At 37.9% G+C, this 17085-nt stretch overlaps 1 protein-coding gene across 4 annotated transcripts in view; it reads left to right on the top strand.

Annotated features, from left to right (window-relative positions):
- Window positions 1-181: 181 nt before the first annotated feature.
- The window catches only part of MTMR6 (myotubularin related protein 6), a 35959-nt gene continuing 19055 nt past the window's right edge, over window positions 182-17085 (top strand). For 3 of the 4 annotated variants that reach the window (XM_036251753.1, XM_036251752.1, XM_036251755.1), the window contains exons 1-5: window positions 182-308; window positions 8091-8207; window positions 12515-12677; window positions 14408-14565; window positions 14762-14890. In XM_036251753.1, the coding sequence (XP_036107646.1) occupies window positions 285-308; window positions 8091-8207; window positions 12515-12677; window positions 14408-14565; window positions 14762-14890 (591 nt within the window). In that variant the 5' untranslated portion in view covers window positions 182-284. Of the gene's footprint in view, window positions 309-2866; window positions 2908-8090; window positions 8208-12514; window positions 12678-14407; window positions 14566-14761; window positions 14891-17085 lie in introns of those variants that run through there. The other variant, XM_036251754.1, reaches the window with a different exon arrangement.

Below are 17085 nucleotides of genomic sequence, written 5' to 3'. Positions count from 1 at the left end.
GGCGGCTGCCCCACACGAGTCAGACTCCGCTCTCCTTCGGGGACGCTCTGTTACCCCCACCCCCATCACGCCCCCTGGGCAGCCGCCTAGTTTGGGGAAGTGTTTCTAGGAGACGGTGCGGGCAGGCTGCGCCTGCGCAGTGGGTGCAGCCGGGGGCGGGGCTGACGGTCTGTGGCGCTGCCTAGCAGAACTAGTTCCTGCTGGGTCTGGGTCGCCATCACCGCACAGGTTCTGTCGCCCCATGACACGCCTGTGAGGCAGCCCGCCGCCGACGTCTCCTCGGGATGGAGCACATCCGTACGACCAAGGTAGCCGGGCGCCGGAGATCCGTTTGCTGCGGGCCTGATGGGGCGGAGGCGGGAGACGAGGAGAGCTCGGTTGGCCCGACCAGGGCGGAGGGCCGGGGCGGGGCCTGGCCGGGCCTCTGGGGGGAAGGGGCAGTTTGGGCCGGGGGCGGGGAGGAGGCCTGCTGCCCCCTGGGTACGGTCTCGCTGGTCAGCCCCGGCGTTGGGCTGCCAGGATTTGGGCTGCGTGGGGTTCAGTCCCTGAAATTTGTTGCCGCCCTCGCAGCACTTTCTTGGGTACAGTTGGGGCTGTTTTAGCCGCGGGGCCGTTCAGCCTGTCGCCGCCTGAGACCGCAGAGCCGGTGCATGTACAGACGAGCTTTTCGATGCTGTATTCCGTCTCCGCGGTTAACCGTCTCGTGTCACACGGATTCTTGAGCAAGTTGTGGGGAAGCTGAGATCCGCGCTCGGCTCCACCCCCTTCTCCTCTGGTCCCCAGTCTTTTAGGTTTGGTGTTTCCATCTCTGCTCCAACTTGATTGTCTGTGGAGTCGGCTGTCAGCTCAACCGAGGAGTTACGGGGAAGGGAAAAACATGACTGCATATTTGCAAGTGTCTGGTGGAATTATTACTCAACTGAGCTTATTAAATACCGTGCTGAATCTTTGTGTGTAAAAGGCTTTTTTCTTTGGCTTTTCACAAACACGTATTCTTGTGATTCCGTTACAAATGTTACAACGGAAGGAAATGACATCAAAATATTAGTAAATTACCAACAACATTAAGGTAGACTTCAACTTTGGGAGGGAGAAAATATGGAGACCAGAAGAATGGAACAACAGGATGTTAAGATCGCCGGGAAGAGGACGACCCACTGTGAATCTTAACTGTCCGCATTTTGCTGAAACCAGTTAATTGCTGCTCATCCCAGAATGACCGTTTAGCAGACAGACGTCATTTTCATTTGTTCCACGGAGAGAATTTGCGATGTCATTAAAATGTCTCATAAACCTCTTTAAGGTGTACCTGGATTTTTTTTTTAATCCTCACCCGAGGACATTTTTCCATTTTTTGTTCAGATACAGTGGGAGGGAGAGAGAGAGAGAGAGAGAGAGAGAGAAACATTGATGTGAAAGGGACACATCAAGTGGCTGCCACCTGCACGACCCAACCAGGACTGGGGACAAACTGCAACCCAGGTATGTACCCTTAGCGGAACCGAACCCTGGTCTCTCTGGACCATAGGCCGACACTCCAACCACTGAGCCAAACCGGCCAGGGCGGTGTACCTGGATTTTTATTAGAGCTTGTTTTTAACATTGCACATACCATCTCTAATGAAATTGAAGATGCCAAAAACTAACACCATTAAAAAATTTTTTTAAGAGAAGAAAGGTAGAGAATCTAAAGGAACTCTAGGATTCAAGTAGCTGGCACTTAAAATTTGAAAATAGAAGGGTGAGGAACTAAATACCCAAACTAGTGGAAGATGTAGAGGTGGAAAGGAGGACTGCAGTGGGCATCAGATCAGGTTCTTGTGCTGGTTTCAAGGGTCCAGACCTGTGTTATATGTATAGCAGCTGTGTGCACACCACTTCCTTTCCTACCAGATTGAACCTCATCTTTGCATCTTTCATAAGACTTGCTACAGCACACAATAACAAAACAGTAAAAGTGAATCGAGGCTAATCAATTAGAAGCAGCCCTATTCTCAGGTGATTGGTAAGAGTGAACAGAAAGTTGGAAAATGTAGGACCCCTTGGCTTAGTTTAAGCCTTTCCACTTTAAATTTATGGTGAATGTATATCTTTGTTTTTATTTGTTTAGTTGTAGCTTCTCATTTCATTAAGTTTGTTGCTGGTGACTTCCACTTGATCTAATGTTCCTCTTTAACTACCAGTGATGGGTCCATGCTTGTGGTTTAGTTAAGGTCCTTTTATGACTTTTTTAAGGACTGAAAGATTTCTTTTTTTTTTTTTATCCTCACCTGAGGACATTTTTTTTGCATTTATCTTCAGATAGAGCAGGAGGGAGGGAGGGAGGAAGGGAGAGAGAGAGAGAAACATCCACATGAGAGAGACACATCTAGTGGTTGCCATCCACACGACCCCAACCAGGGTTGGGGACAAACTGCAACCGAGGTACGTGCCCCTAGTGGGAACCGAACCCTGGACTCTCTGGTCCTCGGGCTGACACTCTAACCACTGAGCAAAACCTACCAGGGCAAGACAAAGATTTCTGACTAATTTTCTATTAACATCTCTTCTCATGTGTGCACCTTTATTACTTTGGGTTATGTTTCTAGCACTGGACTACTACTAACTACTCTGTAATAATCTTAAGTAGCTATATGTAGACTGCAATTAAATAGGTATTTGCTAGGTACTTGTTATGTGCCGGGCACTGTACAGACACTAGGTATACAACAGTGAGCAAAATAGATGTGGACCTCATAATGCATTCTGATAATTACTGGGTGGAATGTGATAGTTTCTGAAATTATAACTTACAAGAATAACCTTATAACTTATAAGTTATAAAAATTGATTTGAACATAGCCAACTTTTTGTTTCTATTATGTATAGCCTTCACCTGGACATAGTTAATTTGCTGCAGAAATAATTGTAAGTATTTCAAACTAAAAATAAATTGTTTTAAGTTTATTTAGCTGTTTTGAACTCTATGTAGTTTAGTCACTATGATAAAGGATTGACTATGGAGTAGTACTGTGTAACTAGTGATTCTGTGTTGTTCTGACAGCTATACATAGTTGACCCTTGAACAACTCAGGGGTTAGGGATGCTGTCCCCTGTACATTTGAAAATCTGTTTATAACTTCTGACTCTTTGAAAACTTAGCTGTCCTTGGTATCTAAGGGGGATTGATTCCAGCCCCCTCCACCCCGCTGTAGATATCAAAATCTGTATATATAAAATGGTGTAGATCAGTGCATTATAGTTGGCCCTCTACATCTGTGGACTCCCAACTATGGATTTAAAACAGTACAGGTGTTAGTTGAAACAAAATCCGAGTGTAAGTAGACCCCCACAGTTCAAACCCATGTTGTTCAAATGTCATCTGTATGTGGAAAGTAGTAATTATATGTTAATATAGCCAATTATACAATATCATTTTACAGTATTTGCAGTTTCACAAATATGGTAGTTTATACAAAATTATCACTAATCTTTTAAAATAACACAACCAGTTGGGTACATTATTTCCATTTACAAATAAGGACATAGGCTTAGAGAGTGGAAGTAATCTGCCCAATGAGCTCAAGAGGCATAGAGAATATTTAAACCAAGGTTTGTCTAACTCCAAAGACTATATATAGTGTCTTTTCCATTGCCTCTCTAGTTTCAATCTAATTGTGAAAATGTGTTAATATTAATGCAGAAATACATCCTAAGAAAAATTCTAAGAGCTTTATCTTCCTCAAACCTCTTCTTGACATAATTAAATCATATTTTGTGGTATTGTTGTATAGTTTATGGTCATTGTTTTTTATTGTTTTGTTTTTGCTTACTAACCAGAGGTTTATCAGATATAGAGTATTTTAGGCGAATACTAATTAAATGGCTTTATAATTCTAAAATTGAGGAATAGATATACAGTATCATCCTGTTTTGGTCACATTTGGTTTATTAACTGTATGGTATCAGTAAAGATATTAAGTCTGAATTTGAATTCTGAAAGACCATTTCCAAGCCATACTTGTGAACAGTGTAACTACTGTCTATGACTTTGAGTGCTAATTTTGCCATAATGAGATAATATTGCCAGGAAACAATGAGAAATATGCAGAGACAGTTCTTTATGCAGTCTTTCTTCTTTCTCTGTCAAGCTCCAGTCCTTTGGCTAACATCATGTGTTGATGTTGAAATTTGTGCTGTTTGTGAATGGAACTTTGCAGGATGAAATGAAAGAATGTTTTCCTAACCTCTATGTGAAAGACTGCTTCCTAGAGTTTGTTAAAGAATGGAATATCCCGCCCTGGCCGGTTTGGCTCAGCGGTTAGAGCGTCAGCCTGCGGTCCACAGAGACCCGGGTTCGGTTCCCGCTAAGGGCATGTACCTTGGCTGCAGTTTGTCCCCGGCCCTGGTTGGGTCGTGTGGGTGGCGGCCGCTCGATGTGTACCTTTCACATTGATGTTTCTCTCTCTTCCTCTCTCTCCTTCCCGCTCTATCTGAGTAAAAAATGGAAAAATGTCCTCGGGTGAGGATAAAAAAAAAAAAAAAAAAAAGAATGGAATGTCCCATGAAAATCTGACCCCACAGGGCTCAAATTGAATTATTCCAAAAGTAATTCCCAATTTGTCTTAGCTTGCTATCCCTTTTTGTCATTAGAATCTGAGATCATACATGAATGTACACAAATGTATGTTACCTGTTACAAAGAGTGAAGCAGATGCAAAACTAAGAATGGACAAGAATAAGGAGAAAATGATACTGTTTTGTCTTTGAAATATGAGGCAGTAGGTTTTAAGGAATACCTGAATGCTTTCCCCACAAAATAGTAAAGTGCCAAGAGATTTGAATAGTGAGGTAGGTCGTTGTGAGTAGGAATGGAAAGGAGGGGATGGATGAGAGGAACTTAGGTGGTAGGATTTGTTTTCTAGTAGGTAGCTGATTATGAGTGTCTAGAGTTAGGGAAAAGATCTTGCCCAGATAAATAGATTTGGGAGTTGTCAGTGCTTAGGTAATCATTGAAATTTCCTATTGTAGATGAGTTTATACAAGAAGCATATGTAGAGGCACTGTAGAGCAGAGTTTGATGGTTAGAGACCTCGAAATACTTAAAAGGGCCAAACACAGGAAGAAGAACTAGAGACAGAGTATTTGGGATACATTGGGAAGTGGTGAATCACAGATGGGACGGGAACAGGGAACAGTCTTCCCTATCTAATTTCCTCCTTTGTTTCCTCTTCCTCTGCCGTCCTCTTATTTGCCTCCTCCTCTGCTCCCTCTTTTCCATGGTGCAGCACTGTTTTAGGTACTGGGGAAATGGCAGTGAATACATCAGACAGAAATCCCTGCTCTTATGAAACTTATTTTCTGCTTGGGGGAAGATATAACAGTAAACAAAATTAGTAAGTAAAATATATAATATGGTAGGTGTGGTAAATGCTGTGGAGATTGCCAGAGTGGGGTAAGGGAGGGCGGTTGTAGATATGGTAGTTAGGAACATCCTTACAGAGATAGTGACACTTGAGTACAGACCTGAAAGAGGTAAGAAGGGAGCTATCTTTACATGGGTGGAAGAGGTGGTGGGAGGAATTCCAATGGAACAGCAAGAACAAAAACCCAATGCTGGGCATTCCTGGTTGGTTAGAACTAGCAGGAAGACCAGTGTGGCTACAGCAGAGTAAATGAAGGAGACAGCATATAGAAGATTAAGGTTGGGGACAGGGACAAGTTACTATAGAGCTTTGAAAACTGATGTGAAATCTTTGCTTTTACTGAGTGAGACAGGAAGACAGGAAGCCAATTCATGGAATGTCAGCTGTGTAGCAGGGCAGGAAAGCAAAACAAGATATGTCAGTAAAGTGCCCCTGGGTATATGATCTGTTTCATTTGACAGTTTGTTTTGCTCACCACTGTTGTTAGGAACTAGTGATACAGGAGGAACAAAACCAGATTAAAGTCTCTGCTTTTTTTTTATTTTATTTTATTTTATTTACCTTCTACTTCAGGAAGGCAAGTTGATTCCTGTAATAAAACTGTTTGTGCAGTGCCTCAGTGCTAGTGACCTGAAAGAGTTGTAGATCCTTCCTGAATATGTGACTTAAGAAAACAGTGGGAAAAATCTGTAACAACATCTGTAAAGTACTTTCAGTTCCTCGGTGAAAAGGGAAAATATGAAGCAGCAGTTGGTGTTTAGAAATTGGCTAAGTCTATAGTTTGAAATTTGTATCCTGATGATTTTAGCAAAGAAAAATATTAAATGTATTTTCTTTTTTAAAAATTTATCTTGGGATTTGCAGCAAAGAACCGAATAGTCAGTATATTTTCTCAGGAATTCTCTTTTTCTCTAGAACCTTAATTTAAGTATTAACTAAATGTTTTGGGATAATTTTATTGTCTGTCACATCCACATAAAGATTGCCATATTGAAGTAATCATGATTTTCTATATATTTTCTTGATTTGAATATTATTTTGTATTTACTAAGATAATAAACAATCTCTGTTGTTCTGTAACCTTTTATTTTCCCCTGTTGGACACATATTATGGACATCTTTTTATGTCAATAATTAAAGAATTGTGTAACCATTTAAAAAAAAAATAAACAATCTCAAGTTATTAAGGTCAGAATGAATTCTTTTTCTTCAAAAACAAGTATTTTAATTTTACATTTAAATTTTAATTTACTTGAACAGGTGCTGTTATAAGTAAAAAACTTTCTCTGAGATTAAATTTCTTGCGGGGGCAGGCACTAATAGTCTTTTAAAATGGTAGCTGTTGATTATTTTAGAATCATAATTTCAAAGTGGGCATTTTTTTCCTTCAATTTTAGTAAAGGAAACGAAAATACAGGGTGGGATAAAAATAGGTTTACAGCCCTGGCCGATTTGGCTGAGTGGTTGGAGTTTTGGCCTGAGGCAACCAGTTGATGTGGCTCTATCCTGTCAGTGTTTCTCTCTGTCTCTCTCTCTCCCTTCCACCCACTCTTGCTGATAATAAGTAGAAATATATCCTCAGGTGAGGGGGAAAAAAAGTAGCTTTACAGTTTGTATGGCAAATTAATAATTGACAATACAAGAGTAAATTCTGTTTTGTGTACTCAAGCTGCTTTTGCCCCACCCTGTATTTGTGGGGTAAAAGTATGGAACTAATGAGATAATGGTTAGCTATTATCTGGTTTTGAAGACCTGCACAATTTAAGGAACTATCTACAACCTACTGCTATAGCTATGGATTAAAAATTTTAACTTGGTAATAGTTATTTTACTTTTTTTACCTCCATAAGAATAGATAGAAATAAATACTATTTTTTCAAAACAGTAGTCTCCTGTACATCCCTGGCCAACTCTAATCCCACTCTTCAGTGGCATCCTCACGTGTGTGTGTGTGTGTGTGTGTGTCTACTATTAATAAAGATGTACTATGTACTGCACTGTCTCAGCTACTAAAGGATGTAGAAGCAGCATATGACATAATCTATGCCAGGGAATTCAGAGTCATGAAGAAATACAAAGCTAAGACGTTAAGTAATTAATATTCTGAGAAGGATTCCTGTTAGAAGACAGGACATCAGGGAGCTTTGAAGAATGCTTAGTACTTAGCTAAGCAAAAGAGACTATTGTAGGAAGGGAGAACAGTGTGAGGAAAAGCACAGAACTGGACACAAAATATTGTCCTGGGTGGAGTGGTGAGGAAAAGAAATTGGAGTTTGCCACCATTTAACTGTTTGCCGATTTAATTTTTCTGGTAATTTACTTCCGTAACTCTATGTGGTAACCTTATATATTTATTACTTGACCCGCCAACTTTAAAAAAATATATTGACTCTTGGTTACAAAAGATGTTTTTGCTTATTTATATCACATCCCTCCTTCCTGTTTCCCTTAATATCTGTGTAAATACTTCTTTACAGGGTTCTTCTTTCTGGCTATATTTTGATAACTGTTGTGGTTTATAGCTTTCCCAGGAGATATGAAACTTAACATTCAACTTTAAATAAACTCATGTTTTTGAACAGCAGGAAGAGAAAAAATTGAATATAGTACATATAAATCCTGGGGTAACAGAAAAATAATTTATACTACTTTTGAAATGAGAAGTAACATCTTTTTCTTTTTTAGGTTGAGCAAGTGAAATTACTTGACCGATTCAGTACCAACAACAAGTCATTAACAGGAACACTGTATCTTACAGCCACACATCTTTTATTTATAGACTCTCATCAGAAAGAAACCTGGGTAAGGAGGACATCTGTTTTACTGTTTATCATAATTATAATAATGGTTTTAATCTCTTGCTGTGTTTTATTTTGAATGTGTACAAAACATTTTAATCATTGGTTACCTATCTCAACCAAAAATTTTTTGGTCACCTAATCACTTCTACCTTTCCTCTTAAAAAAAAAAAAAATTTTTTTTCTTTATTGGTTTTAGAGAGAGGAATGGAGAGGGAGACAGAAATAGAAACATTGATGAGAGAGAACATCAGTTGGCCGCCTTGTGCATGCCCCTCACTGGGGATGGCCCACCACCTGGGCATGTGCCCTTTCTGGGAATCAAACTGGGACCTCTTGGTGTATGGGACGATGCTCAGCCACTGAGTCACACTGGCCGGGCCTACCTTCCCTCCTAATTAAATTGATATAATATGAAATGTGGAATTAAAAAAAAAAATAGAATACCAGAAAGACTCTTTTTACCTACATAAATAATTGTAAAAGATCTACTTGTTCTTTTTAATTTAAAAAAATTATTATTATTGGAAGTATTACAGATGTCCCTTCTTTTTTTTTTTTTTACCTCTATTGACTCCCTCTCCTTCCTGCTCCCACACCACCCTGCCTTAATGTAGGTACATGTTAACAGATCAAATATCATATTTCAGTTTTTTTTTTAATCCTCACTTGAGGATATTTTTCCATTTATCTTCAGATAGGGAGGGAGGGAGGGAGGGAGGAAGAGAGAAAGGAGAAACATCAATGTGAGAGAGACATTGACTGATTGTTTCCTGCACGACTCTGACCAGGTACATGCCCTTGACCAGAATTGAACTGAGACTCTTTGGTCCACGGGCTGATGCTCTAAGGGTTGAGCTAAACTGGCCAGGGCTCCACGGTATTTTTATACCAAATTGCAATTAGGGTGTTTATTTATTTATTACTAGTATAAACAGTGAGGTAATGGATATTTTGTATATGTATCTTTGTGTATACACTGTGCCAGAGTTTTTCTGGGATATTTGCCTGGGAGTAAAATTACTTAGGTAAGTGCATATTCAATCTTACTAAGTATGTCACCCCTCCAAAATATTTGTTTCAACATATTTCCAGTAGAATGTGATACATTGTTCACTGTCCTCAGCAACACTGACATTGTTAACTTTAAAATTTTTCTTATCTGGTGGATATGCAATTGTGATTACAAGGAAGTTACCCTTTCAGAAATTTTGGCTTTAGATATTCTTTTCTTTTTCTGTTGGATTGTTTGTCCTGTGTTTATTTTGCAAGAGTTCCAGTTTTTAATATTTTGTCAGTATATGTGTTGTAGATAACTTCTCCCAGTGTATGGCTCATCTTGTGTGTGTCTATGTGTCCTTTAAACTTTAAAATTTTAGTGTAATAGAGTTTCATTTTTTCTTTTACAGTTTATGCTGTTTTGTGAATTAAGGAATCCTTCCTACGTTAGGGTGATAGAGATTCTTCTATATTTTCTTCTAAAAGCTTACATTTTGTATTCTAAGTATAATTTGTTAATATATCTGGGAAATATTTTGGTGGATAGTATGACATAGGGATTAGTTTTTATTTTATCTTATTTATGCATAACTGGTACCATTTATTGATTGTTTTATTCCATTAATGTGTAGTAGCAACTCATAAATAAAATGAGAATCTGCTTTTGAGCTCTCTTTTCTGTTCTTTTGGTATATTGATTACACTGTACCAATAGCACACTGCTTTATTGACTATAGTTTTCAGTAAGTTTTTTTTTAATACATTTTTATTGATTTTTAGAGCGAGAGGAAGGGAAAGGGAGAAAGATAGAAACATCAATGTAGGGGAGAACCATTAATCAGCTGCCTCTTGCATACCCCCACCAGGGACCGAGTCCACAACCCAGGCATGTGCCCTGACCAGGAATTGAACTGGCAACCTCTTTGTGCACACGTTGATGGTCAGCCAATGATTCACACTCTTTAATTGTACTCTTTTGATTTCCCCAGGAAGGCTATCCAATTGATAAGTGATTGCAATAAGTAAGTTAAAGTATTTGCCTGAGATGTTGATCTTGGAGAAGTTGTATTCCCTAGAGCAGCGGTTCTCAACCTGTGGGTTGCAACCCCTTTGGGGGTGGAATGACCCTTTTCACAGGGGTTGCCTAAGACATAACGGTAGCAAAATTACAGTTATGAAGTAGCAATGAAAATAATGTTATGGTTGGGGGTCACCACAACATGAGGAACTGTATTAAAGGGTCGCGGCATTAGGAAGGTTGAGAACCACTGCCCTAGAGGTTTTGGATCTCTTCCTTGTCCAGTGTGTGCCCAGGAGTTTCCCCCAGCAGGGCTTTGTAAAATCATTAGTTATATTCACATCTACTCTGTCTACTCTTTTTGTCCACCCACCTTAATATCTTCTCTGTATGTTATTCATCTACAGTACAAATGAAAGTTTGCCATATAGCTATTCTTTCAGATGTTGGGAATGTGATTTTGGAAGTAGCTAAAAGATATCTGTGGTGTTCTCTCCTATTGTTGTCTTTAAAATGCTTTTTTATCAGTATATTTCTGTAGATGTCTCCTGAAAGAAGTCTTTTTAGTATACTAGAGCCATAGAAATGAACATTTTTAGATCTGGAAAGGAGTATTACTTTTTATTTTTATTTTGTTTTCCTTTTACAAATGATTAGTTTTTCAAGATCACATAAATAGTTAGTGGCAGAGCCAGGTCCCTTTATCACTTCTTTTCCTGAAAATAATTTTGGGTCTTAATTGGAATCATGATAGAGATATAATATTATAGTGATTTATTGTCTCCTATTCTCTGTTTAGATGTTACTATTAGTTAGATAATTTTGAGTAACTTGGCACAGGTCTGGTAATATAGATGTTAATAGTGCCAAATCTCAGCCATAAGTGTGAGCTACATATGTATAGTATGTGTTAATTGTCTTTGTTATATATACTTTTAATTACCATAGGACTTCTATTCTTATTAATCTTCTTTTTCAAACCTTTCTTGATTATTTTATGCATTTAATCTTGCATGTGAACTTTTGACTTAATATATATAATGTAAAGATTAGTAATAAAGATAAAATTATAATAATATAATACATATGTATACTATAAATAATCATCCATCTCTCATCCTGACACACACACACACACACACACCCCAAAAACAGGTTGTAATTTTTTACTGTAATTTATGTTAAATTTTTAGATTAATTTGGGATGATTTACTTTTTTTTGCCATGATTGTTTTATCATCCAGAAACCTGCTACAATTTTAAGATCTTTTATTTTCCAGAAAATTTTTTTATAAATTTTTTAAATTAGTAGGAATGCTATTGAGAAAAGGGAAACTTTTTTTAGTAGCAAACACAATATGCCATCAAGTACTGAGTTTATGGTAGGACTTTCTGTTCATTCATTCAGTAAGCATTTGTGATGGAGAAGATATCAACAATGACACCTGTATTTTTGGCTTGGTCAAATTTAAGTTTGAATGTGTAATATATAGCACTCAAAATGTTTTTTTGTTTGTTTTTTTTATTTGAATAGGGTCACTAAAATGTTCCAGTATAGTGTTAGGTGCTGGAAATATAATGGTGCTCAATTTAGCTATAATTTTGCTTTTTATGTGAAGTTCCTAAAAGCTAGCTAGAGAAATAGAGCTTCACTACAAACAAATTACACATATACTAAGTGCTATGAAAGGAAGAATGTAGGTTGGTATTTGGTAAGAAAATGGAGGGGGCCTAACTTGTTTGGGAAGGGCCATGGGGATTGTCAGGCTATACATACTTCTCAGTGATGAGTTTTAGCGAACACCTGAAATAACATTAGAAGTTCCTAGGTAAAGAGATAGAGCTATGATATCCCTATTAGTAAGAGCAACTCGGAGTGTGTATAAAGAAATCTGGCTCATTTGAGAACTCAAAAGAAGGATATTGTCACTAGAACTTAGTGATGTTGGGGGAGGGACTTGAAATGAGGCTAGAGAAGTGGGGAAGTCTATAGTCAGGTGAGAAACAATGAGAACATTGCAACTAGGGGAGTGACAGTAGAGATGGAGAGAAGTAGATAGGTTATAGAGATATTTAGAGGATGCAACTCTTGAGATTTAATGATACATAAATACGTGGAGTGATCAGGGCACATTTCTGGCTTGGGCATTGTCATTTAAAAATTTGAAGTTTGAATTTGTAGTGTATAACATTTGAGACTTTATTTGAAGAGGACATTTCTAACATTTATGCACCATGGAAGAGATAAGATAGTACTTTTTGTAATGATGATCAAATGTTTTTTCATGCTGTAGATATTGCATCACCATATTGCCTCCGTGGAGAAACTGGCCTTGACGACTTCTGGATGCCCACTTGTGATTCAGTGCAAGAACTTCAGGATTGTGCATTTCATAGTTCCCAGAGAAAGAGATTGCCATGATATTTACAACTCTTTACTACAACTGTCAAAACAAGGTACTTTTATTAGAGACCAAAGCTTACTTGCTCAGCTTTGAGATGGATTATCTAAGATACTTTATTTAATATCTCATTATTGTCATTTTATAGTTTGTTACTCTTTTGTCAAGTTCTTGTGTACTCTATTCTAAAAAAATTTGACCTAGAAGTAATTAGGAACTTCTGATCTGAGTTGTAATAATGGTTTCAAAGAAGGGGTAATAGTAAGGACAAAATGAAGCATTTGTAGCACAGACTTAAAAAACTTAGATTTATATTAGTGTTTAGATAGCCATTAATATTGCCTTTCTTTTTCTTTCTTTTCTTTTCTTTTTTTTTTTAAGAATCCCATAGCTGAGGGGAGTGACTTAGAAATTGATCACTAAACGAAAAGTTAAGGACGGTCAGGCTCTCCTGATAGCAGTGGGACTGATATATCTAATTGACTAGGTGGAACATAGGGAGATGGACAGAGGGAAGAGGGTGAATTCTACCTCAGTAGAGATAGGAGTGAGAAGGATATAGCCCTAAAGAGGAATCTTATCACTGTTATACATTAGGGATCTGGAGGCTTCCTTCCCCCAGCATAACTTGAATTACATAGATTTCTCCAGGGAGACAAAGCACATTAGTTACTGGATGTTACTTTGTTGAACACCTGGTTTGCAGTGGTCTAGCAGCATATTTTTGTTCACTCTTCTCTCCCAGCACATAAAGCCTGTAACATTTATCCCATTGTCCCAAGTTAAGTCAAATCTTATGGTAAAGATGGTTCTGTGACTTCAGGGGCTTATCATTGTTTAGAAATAAGTGTTTTCTGGACCTCTGTGCAACTATTGCCATTTTTGGTCAAAACCGAACTATAGGAAATGTATAGGCAATTTCTAATTTTTTATTATAGCATTATTCTTTATTTTACATCTCATTTGAGAAAAGCGGTGGGTAGAAATTGTCTATTTGTGTCTTTAAAATTTTATTTTATTATTATTTTTTTTTATCCTCACCCGAGGATATTTTTCCACTTTTTGTTCAGGTAGAGCAGGAGGGAGAGAGAGGAACAGAGAGAGAGAGAAACATCGATGTGAAAGGAACACATCGAGTGGCTGCCACCCGCACGACCAACCAGGGCCGGGGACAAACTGCAACCGAGGTACGTGCCCTTAGCGGGAACTGAACCCAGGTCTCTCCAGACCGCAGGCCGATGCTCTAACCGCTGAGCCAAACCGGCCAGGGCTAAAATTTTATTTTTAAGAAAAGGTAATGTTGCAATAAGGTGTAAGTCTCACTGTGTTATTTATTAGCTTTTACTGATGATATAAATTGAATCTCAGATCGATATGTTTATGCTTTAAGGTATAATCATTTGCATCAAAGAACTGAGAAAAAATTTTTTAATATGTTTTATTGAGTATTTAGAGAGAGATAGAAACATTGATATGAGAGAGAAACATCGACTGGCCGCCTCCTGCATGCCCCCCCGCTGGGGATGGAGCCCACAGCCCAGGTATGTGCCCTGACCAGAAATCAAACCAGTGACCTCCTGGTCATGGGTTAACATTCAACCATTTAGCCACACTGGCTGGGCAGAACTGAGAACATTTTAAGTTCAAATATGTTCAGGTATTAGACATTTCTTTGAAGAGTTTAAAGAAAAAGGAGGGGTAAAACTGAAAATTATTTTTATTTGTCACGTATTAAGTCCTATAAGTTGCATTTTTAAAAATATTTATGCATTTTGTATACTGTAGCAAAATATGAAGATCTCTATGCATTCTCTTACAATCCCAAACAAAATGATTCGGAACGACTGCGCGGTTGGCAGCTTATTGATCTTGCTGAGGAATATAAGAGGATGGGCGTGCCAAATTCAAACTGGCAGTTGTCTGATGCCAACCGAGAATACAAGGTAACTTAGCAACCTTCTGGGGAAATTCAGAAAATGTTAGTACCAGAGACTTAGTAAGTCTCATAGTAGCCAGTTGTCTCTGTGTAGCTATGTGCTGTTCTTGCATTAGTAAGTTTTAAAGTTTTATAAAAGTGGTTCTTAAGCTCATGGTTTTTAAACTACATAGGATGGTTATAGTTTCATTTGATTTTTACAGATTTGTGAAACTTACCCGAGAGAACTTTATGTTCCCCGAATAGCAAGCAAACCAATAATTGTTGGTAGTTCTAAGTTTCGGAGCAAGGGAAGATTTCCAGTTCTTTCCTACTATCATCACAATAAGGAGGTAGGCAGCTTTCCTTTTGATTTTACTAATGTAGTATAAACCCTTTCCAGGTTTAAGTGTCCAAAAGAATGCTCACTTTTATATTAAGATGTCATTATTATAATATTGCTGATAGAGAGGTGCTGACTTTTCACTTGATGACATTTTCAATATTTTAAAACAAAATTACCCTGAAATACAGAAACTTCCGTGTTTGTAATCTTTCTTTCCTCTTCACCCTCTCCTTCATTTTTATGTCCTTTCTTCCAGTAGAGTAAACCCTCGATTTTGTGGATCTCAATTTAACAAATTTCGGATTTAATGAACAAAATTTTTGGTCTGTATGTCATATGTGAAAATTAACACCCTGTTAATTTTTATTTTTATTTATTTATTTATTCACAAAAATACAAAAGCAATTTAATGAAGCAAGGGTAGCATTTTGTAACATATAGTGCTGAAATACTTGAATACCCATAGGCATAAAAATAAATCTTAACCTAACCCTCATACCTTATACAGAAAATGTCTCAAAATAGTTGATGGATTTAAATATGAAACTAAAACTGTACTTTTTTTTGATTGTTAAAAATATTACAGATGTCCTCCTTTTTTCCCCATTGATCCCCTTCTTCCCACTCCCACCCCCCTCCTGCCTTCCCCAGCCTAATGTCCATGTCGATTGGTTGTGCATAAATGCATATAAGGTCTTTGGTTTATCTCTTCCCTCCCCTCCCACCCCCCCATCCCTCTGAGGTTTGTCAGGCTATTCCCTACTTCCATGATTCTGGATCTCTTTGGTCAACAGCTTATTTTATTTGTTATGTTCCACAAATACGTGAGATTATGTGATACTTGTCTTTCTGTAACTGGCTTATTTCGCTTAGCATAATATTCTCCGGGTCCCTTTATGTTACCACAAAGGATAAGGGATCTCTCTTTCTTATAGCTACATAGAATTCCATTGTGGAAATGTACCAAAGCCTTTTTATCCACTCATCTACTGATGGGCACTTGGCTGTTTCTAGATCTTAGCAATTGTAAATAGCACTGCTATGAACATTGGGGTACATATATTCTTCCTGATTGGTGTTTCAGGTTTCTTAGGATATATTCCAAGAAGTGAGAGTCAAATGGCAGTTCTATATTTAATTTTTGAGGAAACACCATATTGTTTTCCATAGTGGCTGTACCAGTCAGCATTCCCACCAGCAATGTGCTAGAGTCCCCTTTTCTCCACATCCTTGCCAACACCCAGTTAATTTTCAAATGCTTTTAACCAAGATTTGCTTTTAATTAAATTAACGGGTTTTTTTTTTTTGGTCATTGTTAATTCACTGTTATTTTTTTAAACGCATTTTAGCAAATAGGCCATATGTTGGAAGAAACAGTAGTAATTTCTCTGACATAAGTCAATATTATACATCTACAACTATAGTCTACATATTTAAATCCAAGAGTCCCCGCTCCTAAGCAATGTTTAGTGAATGATAAGCACTTCATCACACTGAATTGTGTATGTTAATTGGTTCTGTTGTCTCATGCCATGACTTTCTGCAGCAGTTTTAATGTGTGCTGGCCTGTGTTCAGCATGTGCTAAGCCACACCCCAGCCATGTGCATTGGTTCACTCTCAGTGACTGGTGAATGCACACATTTACTAGACCTATTCAATATAAATTTGAAATTACTATAATACGTATAGAAAACTTTTCTGTGAAATTAAACTTTTCATACATAATTTTATTACACAGACATGTCTTCATAAGTGAAAACAGGTAAACTTACTAATTTGTCAATTCTAACATACAAATTTGGAAAACATACTTTATTGTAAAAAGTACTTTTGGCTTTAACAGACCTGCCCTTGCCCAAATTAGTCCATTGCATAGAGGTTTTATTGTAGTGACTTGAAAATAATGGGATTAGGCAGATTCTCTTCCTTGCCTGTGGTTATCTTTTACTTTTTTTAATCCTCACTTGAGGATATTTTTACATTTATCATCAGATAAAGTGGGAGGGAGGGGGATAGAGAGGGAGAGAGGGAAACATGGATGTGAGAGAGACACATTGATGACCCGACCAGGGATGGGGATGAATCACAACCGAGGTGCATGCCCTGGACCAGAATCGAACCGGAGACTCTTTGGTCAAAGGCTGATGCTCTAATCACTGAGCCAAACCAGAAAATATATTGATTATCTTTTGATTCTGTTC

This window comes from Molossus molossus, unplaced genomic scaffold (assembly GCF_014108415.1).
Source record: "Molossus molossus isolate mMolMol1 unplaced genomic scaffold, mMolMol1.p scaffold_m16_p_10, whole genome shotgun sequence".
Classification (NCBI taxonomy): Eukaryota; Metazoa; Chordata; class Mammalia; order Chiroptera; family Molossidae; genus Molossus; species Molossus molossus.
The sequence above is the reverse complement of the archived record's forward strand: the minus strand, read 5'-3'. Positions and strand labels throughout refer to the sequence as shown.